This window comes from Nuphar pumila, chromosome 14 (genome assembly GCF_984573655.1).
Source record: "Nuphar pumila chromosome 14, dmNupPumi1.hap1.1, whole genome shotgun sequence".
Classification (NCBI taxonomy): domain Eukaryota; kingdom Viridiplantae; phylum Streptophyta; class Magnoliopsida; order Nymphaeales; family Nymphaeaceae; genus Nuphar; species Nuphar pumila.
Window position 1 is genome coordinate 9,255,139 of NC_143262.1, and position 9,309 is coordinate 9,264,447.

At 38.6% G+C, this 9,309-nt stretch overlaps 1 protein-coding gene across 1 annotated transcript; it reads left to right on the plus strand.

Moving 5' to 3' along the window:
- The first annotated feature begins 202 nt into the window (after positions 1-202).
- On the plus strand, positions 203-9,072 carry LOC149816291 (binding partner of ACD11 1-like). The gene is made up of 5 exons (XM_089986739.1): positions 203-277; positions 7,095-7,198; positions 7,284-7,359; positions 7,751-7,831; positions 8,374-9,072. The coding sequence occupies exons 1-5, from the start codon at positions 272-274 to the stop codon at positions 8,944-8,946; spliced, it is 840 nt and encodes a 279-aa protein (XP_089842865.1). The 5' UTR covers positions 203-271; the 3' UTR covers positions 8,947-9,072.
- Positions 9,073-9,309: the final 237 nt, after the last annotated feature.

Genomic DNA, 9,309 nt, shown 5'->3' on the forward strand with positions numbered 1-9,309 from the left:
GGATTTCTAGTTTTTCACAGACTGACCGAAGTTCGCGGTACGGTCGTCGCCCTTGTCGCTCCTCTTCCTCTCTGCCCACGAACGCCATAACCGCGCCCATTTTGGCGTCAGTTAAAAGAAACCAAACGCCTTCTAACGACAAAATCTCTCTCTCTCTCTCTCTCTCTCTCTTTTCTCTTGTTGGCTGAGTAGTCGAGAGCGTTTCCGCTATAGGAAGAGAGTGGTGGTGTCTGTTTGGTGCAGATCTGGGAGGTGGTAGTCGGAAATTGCAATGTCGGTATGTCAATTTTCTCTCCCATCCAACTCTTGTTTTTCTAAATGGTCTTTTTTTTCAATACTATGAGTTTAGATTAGATGCAATTCTTTTCTTTTCCTTTTGCTTGGGCGAGGAGTGACGCCCATGGGATTTGAACCTAAATGCAATTGTTTTCTTGTGCTTTATCTTCCCTTTTTTTTATGCTGCTGGACGCATTTCGTGCATTGCCCATTGTTTTCTTATGCTTTATTTTCCTCACCTTTTTTTTTTGCTGCTGGATGCATTTCATGCATTACCCATTTCACAATTCATATTTTTCCTTCTCTCTCTCTCTCTCTCTCTCTCTCTATATATATATATATATATATATATATATATATATATATATATAGTGTGTGTGTGTGTGTGTGTGTGTGTCATATGGACGAATGAATGGGTCTATGTGCTTATATTGTGCTTAAGGTTGTAGTCTCGTTTTTGGATTTTGTGGTTAATTGTAAGCTGGTTAGGAGGAATTGGAAAGGAATTAAGTACTAAGTTCGTCATTTCGAGTTGTGATTTTATGCAACCGTTCTGATAGACACTGGATCAATAGTTTCTTCCAGCTCTGCTGAATCTCCAGCAGAGCAACGCTTGCCTGATCAATCAAGCTTTGCTATTCCTTGGGTCTCGGCAGGTCAGAGATGCAAAATTGGAGGATATTCCATTCTGCCAACATGGTTGAATGTGATAGCATAGCGCTGAGTCGTGCTATCTTCTAATTGAGGGTTTCCGAAATCGATTTCCTCTGGGACATCCCTCTCTTTGGCTATCAGAAAAGAAAACGAAACAACAACAACAACAACAACTACGCCTTCATCCCAAAACAATTGGGGTCAGCGATATGAACCAAAAAAGAAATTCATTTTGGGTCTTCCACATGAATCCTTTTCCTCCAATCATTTCTATCCAACGCCATGTCCTCGGTGAGGTTCAAAGCATTCATATCCTTTCCTATCATCTCCATCCAAGTCTTCCTAGGCCTACCCCGACCTCTTTTAACTAATATATTTTCCCATTTCTCCAACCTTCTAACTGGAGCATCATTAGGCCTTCGCCGAATATGTCCAAACCACCGTAAACGATTCTCTCTCATCTTATTTTCAATGGGTGCAACACCTACCTTCTTACGTATCTCTTCGTTCCGAATCTTATCTTTTATTGTATTTCCACACATCCATCTAAGCATCCGCATCTCAGCTACACTCATTTTTTGAATATGATGTCTCTTGGCAGCCCAACATTCCGTACCATATAGTAAAGCGGGTCTAATAGTCGTCCTATAAAACTTTCCCTTCAACCGCAATGGCATTCTACGATCGCACAGCACTCCAGTAGCACTTTTCCATTTCATCCACCCAACCTTTATCCTATGATTTACATCTCCATCAATTTCTCCATACTTTTGAATGATAGATCCCAAATATTTGAAATAATCATTCACCGGTATATCTTGCTCACCAAGCTTCACTACACTCCCATCACTACTTCGTTGCTTACTAAACCGACATTCCATATATTCAGTCTTACTCTTACTCAACTTAAAACCTCTAACTTCCAATGTCTGTCTCCATAATTCTAACTTAGCATTAACCCCAGCTCTAGACTCATCAATCAAAACAATATCATCAGCAAACAACATACACCACGGTACATTTTCTTGAATTGATCTCGTAAGCTCATCCATCACTATCGCAAATAGGAAATGGCTTAAAGCAGATCCTTGATGTAACCCAACCGTTATCGGAAAATTGGTTGTCACCCCTCCACAAGTGCGGACATTGGTTACTACTCCTTCATACATATCTTTAATTATACTAATGTACTTGAGAGAAACACCTTTCTTCATCATTGTCCACCAGAGAACGTCCCTAGGTACTCTATCGAATGCCTTCTCTAAATCAATAAAAACCATATGCAAATCTTTGTTCCTCTCTCTATAACTTTCAATAAGTTGTCTAAGAAGATGTATAGCTTCCATAGTTGATCTTCCAGGCATAAAACCAAATTGATTCTCCGATATCATGACAACCTTCCTCAACCTAGACTCAATCACCCTCTCCCAAAGTTTCATAGTATGACTCATGAGTTTTATACCACGATAGTTTGTGCAATCTTGTATATCACCCTTATTCTTATATAAAGGCACCAAAGTACTCTTCCTCCACTCATTAGGCATCTTATTTGTACGCCAAATCAAGTTAAAAAGATTTGTCAACCATTCTAAACCTTTCTCTCCCAAGCATTTCCAAGCCTCGATAGGTATACCATCTGGGCCAACTGCCCTTCTTGATTTCATTTTCTTCAAAGCCTCTGCAATTTCTTTCTTTTGAATCTTGCGCATGAAGTCACGATTTATCTCATGAAAAGGAATGGAGAAGTCTCCAAGATCTTGAGCATGACTATCATTAAATAGCTTATCAAAATAATCTTTCCATCTCTCCTTAATCTCCTCATCTTTGACTAAAACCCTTTGCGTTTCATCTTTGATACATCTAACCATACCCAAATCCTTCGATTTCCTATCTCTCATCTTTGCAAGCCTATAAATATCCTTCTCGCCTTCTTTGGTATCCAACTTGTCATAAACCTCCTTATATACCTTAGCCCTCGCGTTTCGAACAACTTTTTTAGCTTCCTTCTTTGCTATCATATACTTCTCCAAATTCTCATTATCACGACTCTTACTTAGATTTCTATAACACTCTCTTTTAACCTTAATAACTAATTTGACATCCTCGTTCCACCATGATGTATCCTTACCTAGTGGTGCACCGCCTTTAGACTCACCCAATACCTCCTTAGCTACTTTTCTCATACCACCCGCTATCTTATTCCACATTGATTCTGAATCCTCCTCGAGACACCAATCAACTTCCTTAACTACCTGCCTACAAACATTCCTTGTTTAGCTCCTTTCAGTGCCCACCACTTAATTCTAGGATCTATCCTATGTCTATCCCTTTTGCGGCATTGTCTAATTCTAAGATCTAAAATTAAGACTCTATGTTGTGTAGCTACACTTTCTCCTGGTATAACCTTACAATCGATGCAACAACCCCTATCTCTCTTTCTAAGTAGGAAAAAATCTATCTGACTCGTATTAACCCCACTTTTAAATGTTACTAGGTGAGACTCCCTCTTCCTAAACCAAGTGTTTGCTAAGATCATATCATAGGACAAACAAAAATCTAAAATCCTTTCTCCACTTTCATTTATTTCTCCTATACCATAGCCTCCATGGATATTCTCAAATCCATCCCTACTAATGCCTACATGTCCATTAAGGTCACCGCCGATGAAAAGCTTTTCTCCATAAGATGTCTCTTGTACTACTCCATCTAAATCTTCCCAAAATTGATGCTTAATGGAATCATCTAAACCTACTTGAGGTGCATAAACACTAATAATATTAATAATATCCGTACCTAATACTAATTTAATAAGTAAAATTCTATCACCCTTCCTACGGACCTCAACTACATTATCTATAAACTGACGACTCATAACAATCCCTACTCCATTCCTATTCCTATTTATTCCTGTATACCAAATCTTATATCCCCAAGGTTCTATCACTTTAGCTTTCTCACCTACCCATTTGGTCTCTTGAAGACATAAAATATCAATCTTTCTCCTACACATAACATCTACTAACTCTACCAACTTACCAGTTAAAGACCCTATGTTCCAAGTGGCTAACCTAATTTTATGGTCTTGGACTAACTTCTTTACCCCCACCCGTCCAACAAAGTGAGGGAACCCTTGCCTATTTGACACCACACCCGGGCGCCGGTGTGACGCGTCGCTTCTGGGCGACGACCTAGCAACCCTTGCACATTTATCACTGCCTCCGGGCCTAGAGAGTACAACGCGTCGCTCAGTAGGGAACGCCCCAACGAAATTCTCATATTGGTTCATTATCATAGGATATGACAAAGTTTTTATGCTGGCTGTCACAGGCCTACCGCAACCCTCCTCCTTTATCCGGGCTTGGGACCGGCAGTGTATAACTACACAGGCGGAGTTAGAAAAGAAAATGAAAGAAGGAAAAAAATTTGACTTTGATTTTCACGCTCGGGATTGAATTGAAAACACAGAATTGTGGGTTCGTGGAATTTAGGTATTGACTTCGCGATCAACAGGATATTGGATTCTGAGGAACCTATGGGAAATGTATATATTTCCCATTACACTTAGTTTCAGGAGTTGGGAACAAAATCTGCAGTTTCCTGGTAGCTATTGATCTGTGGCTTGTGCTTTTTTCTTCATGCTCGTGAGTTTCTTGTTCGTCTACAGGCAACAGATGTTATGGAATTTAGGAACAAATTCCTATCTTCGAATCCAATTAGGGAAGATCCAATTGTGTAGGACTCAGTAATGCCTATGTTCTAGCTCAAGCTCAGCTTGTTTGCATCTTTAAGAGCTAGGCATGATCTAAAGAACCTCTTCTTTGTTTTGTGTGGATGTGTTAGTTCCATGAATATCATGGAGATCCCTTAGGAGTCTATGGCAAACTGCTGAAAAAAAATGCAACTATATGTTGACAAAAGACAATGACAGCAGTAAGAAACAATAAAAATTGTAACGACTTCATGGCTTCACTAGGATCAATTCTATCTATTACCAATAGAATGGATTCCATTGGATAACTTGAACAATATAGAAAATCAAGGGAAAAAGTTCCAATTTCTATCTCAATTTATTTCAAAGTTAATATACATCATGTATACATGCACACAGAGACATGTACTAACGATATCCAGAAAGTCATTACCTACATAAAAGGAGATGAGAATATTTTCTATACCAACTTATCAAATTCAATCACAACATGCCCACAAATTCAAATGAAACTGTTGTTCAACGACATTCCATGAACTTCATCATGGCAATTCAAACTTCATGCCCACTTTTATGGTTGGTGTCAAGTATCACAGTATTTTCCGTAAGTTCTGGAGGAGCCAGTGATTAGTTTCAGATGATAGTTAAATTAATTAATGACTGAGTAAAATAACTAGAATTTGTTGGTTGTGTCATGTTATTTGTGAATCTCACTAAAGATAATTATTACCTGATCCTTAGCATTAACTAATAACTTGCTATGTTGACTAGATTTTTTATGAAATAACATTAAAGGTATTTGATTGTAATATTCTCAAAATATTTTAGCATGCCATAACAAAATTGCAATATTTTTTTATTTAAAAAATTCCCTATATGAGTAGATATATCTGTATTATATGACATCTATTGACAGAAAAGATTATGCATTTTATCTGGTTTTCAACTTTCGACTAAAATTTAAACTAAGGGGTCTTTTACTTTATTAAAAAATAGACCCTGTATTATATTACTTTTCTTCTAATTGCTATAACTTGTCTTTCTTGGAGATTTGTTTACTTCTAGGATTCAGTTGTCATGTGCATTTTCTTGTGGTTTTGTATGTACTAGCTTAACAAGTCCATTGGGGTTTGTGTTCGACCTATGTTACATGGATATGGCTGAGGATGCTGGGATACAACCATTTTTATAGAGTTTCCAATATGACTTGTGTACAAGGGGATACAGAATGGGAGTAAAAATGGAGTATCCATGTGACAGTGTTGGGCCAAGTGAGCCAATTGGGTATGAGATGCCAGGTTCTCTGCCTGGTTTGTAGGTTGAGCCTACTAGTCCAGTGGGACCAAGAAGTTCTTGAAAGGGTCCGTTATAGGTTGAAGGGGTCCTGTGCCAATCTGCTTTGATTCTGTTCGGTGCTGATATCTCTAAGAGAGTTGGTGCAGGTATGCTGTGGCCTATGTTTTGTAGATCTTACATTCCTCTCTCTCTCATGGTTCTAGTTCTCTTGAGCTCGAAACAGGTGGACAGCATGGTTCAGGTGTGGTGAATAGGCTTGGCTATATTTTTGAAGAAAATGGCCCTACAAATCATTCAGGTTGCAATTTAAGCTGAATAGTACTTAGATCTCAGATTTTGGGCTTCTAAAATTCTAAAGGCACTTGGTCTAGTCTAGTAAACCTTTGGCCATCCATTGGTTGCTGCAGTTGTTTATAACACTATATCTCCAATAATTTTTGCTTTAGTTGGTCTTACAGATAATTTTCTTGGAACATCTTGAGTTCTCTTATATTTGTTGGTTTTATTTATCTCTTTTCTTTTCTTTTCTTTTTTTAAGCAACAATGACAGCTGCCTTATTTTTAATCACGTTGTAAGAAAACATGCCAATTTCGTACAGTTTTGGTTGCCACTGAATGCTGCAAATATAATAGTTTTTTCAGCTCCATGAAGAGCACCTAATACACCATGTCATGTGCAGGTCCCAATGGACCCCTGTGTTTCGAGCATTGGAACGGATACCCAATCAACTGTTACCTCAAATTGGACAATCGAAGTTTCAGATGTGAGACTCAAAATGTGCTGAAACTTAAAATCATGTCTCCATGTCCTGTTTATTTGAGTTACACTGCAGCCCTACTGTACTCATTTCCTGATGATGCTTCCAATGTGGAAAAGTGGGCATATTGTTGAACTGTTTGGTGTTCACAATGCAATCCTGCTTATTGTTTGGCTTTGACCCATTTGGTTTTATAAAAATTTGCACTTTCTTTTTACAGTTGTTCTTTGCTGGATTCATGGTAACTAGTAAATGTTTTGGTCGTTTGCTACTGCTATGGTTCCATCTGAATTTTTAACTCTAAGGTTCTGATCCTGCTTTATTGCCAAACCAAGTGCTTGCAATCATCGAACAATGCAGTTGTTGAATTGGTTTCCTTTTTATGTTCTTGTTTCCTGCAGGTAAGGACAGTTAAAGTTAGTAATATCTCTCTACGTGCTTCAGAGCAAGACATCAAAGAATTCTTCTCCTTTTCTGGTGATATTGAATATGTTGAAATGCAAAGGTAGCTCCATCATCCATAACATACATTTTTTATTCTTGAGCTGACAGATTGTTAGAGGACTATCCTTGCCTTCGTTTTATTACAGTGAAACGGATCATTCTCAGCTGGCATATGTTACTTTCAAGGAATCACAGGGAGCAGACACAGCAATGCTTTTGACTGTATGGTCTAACTTTTTGAAATGTGGATTCTTTAATTTGTTCTTGGTAGACAATATCTCATGAGGAACTTAATATTGATTGGAGCCCACCAATGGCCAACATTGTTGTTTTGGGTGGATTGTCTTTCACAGCTGCTTGGTCTTATTCACCCTGGCCTAAAATGGTACTGGTCAAGTTGGTTCAGAAGGATCGACTTGGCAGATCTCTAGCAAAATTTGCCTTGTTTGATTGGATATTGGAATTGTATGCAACTGCTGTATCCACTTAAGATGAGTGAGCCTACTCCTGATTGTGGAGTTGTTCTGCTGGGCTGTTATGCAGATCAACTGATGGCGTGCGTAATTCCTCTCCTGTATTTTCTTAGCTGGGTTTTCATGTTGTACTTTCTCAGGGAGCGACAATTGCTGATCTCTCCGTCAATATAACGCCAGCTGAAGATTACCAGTTGCCTCCTAATGCTATTGCTCAGTTGGTAACCACTTCAAACTTTTTCGGTGGATGTTCTTGATAACTGCATGCTTTGATTGTCCTATATTAATCAAACTAAATTTTAAAATTGACAAAGCTGCCTCAAGAAATCCATATTCAATCGAGTTCACCAATAATCACTTCCGCTGATGGAAGAAGCAGGATGCCTTCTGCATTTCAGAATGGCAATATGCTACTACTAATGGCATATGTGGAACTATTACTGCATTAGCCAATCACTTTTCTGTGATAAACCTATTGGTTTTGCCAGTGAACGTGCTTTAACTTTAAGACTGATTGAGAACTCCTTTTAGTGTTATGTGATGATGGATTTAGTAGCTCATTGCAATTCAATCTGATTGCTTTATGATCAGGATGTTAATTCATTTAAATTGAAAGTTGCAAATTCATGATGATTTACAAAGTAAAACACTAACTGCTACTTTTGGCCCCAATTTGGTTGGTTGTTTATTGATATCTGATCACTTTATTCAGTGAAAACTAAGAATCTTTCACTTTCCTGTCAAATTGCTCCTCCTGTCATAGGCAAAGGAAGACCAATCCACCAACGCTGCTGGTTCTGCTGTCCAAAGAGCAGAAGAGGTGGTTAGCAGCATGCTAGCGAAGGGCTTTGTCTTGGGGAAGGATGCTCTGAATAAAGCAAAGACATTTGATGAGAAACTTAATTTGACATCCAATGCTTCAGCTACTGTTTCATCTATTGACCAGAAGATTGGACTGAGTGAGAAACTAAGCATTGGAACTGCTGTTGTCAATGACAAAATGAGGGAGATGGATGAACGGTTTCAATTTTCTGAGAAGACCAAGTCGGTGCTTGCTGTCGCTGAACAGAAGGTAAACACTGCTGGTTCTGCATTCATGAGCAATAGATACGTCTGCACGAGTGCATCCTGGGTGTCAAGTGCATTGAATAAGGTTGCTAAAGCTGCTGAAGATGTGAGCCTTAAAACCAAGGAAAAGGTTGAGAAAGCAGAGGAAGAGAAAAGAGAGAGTATTTACAGGGAGAGGACCGGGATGATCAGCAATTTTGCCCAGATCCATCTGGATGAATCAACGGATGAGCCTGCTACTCTGCCACTTGATAATTCTAGTGTATAGGTAAGCTTGGCATTATATGAAATTAGATCCAATGTGTTTACAGTGTAACCATAGCTTTCAATGTATTTGTTTCTTATTCTTTTTGCTATGGGACAACTTTCATACTCAATAAAAGGCTAGGTTTTGGACGATGAATGCGTGGATCATGAAAACTTTTTCCTGTGGCTAGCAGGAGAACTTTTGTGATATATTTTTTGTCTCAACTTTCTTTGTGAAACGTTTTTCATTTATAACATTTATTCCTGGGACAGCAGAGGAAACAGGTTACCTTGCATTCTCTGCTAACGGCATGAAAATCAGGATTTTTAATCATGGAAATAAAATGATGCAATTGGGCTGGGAAACGAGATGACCAGCTTGCCG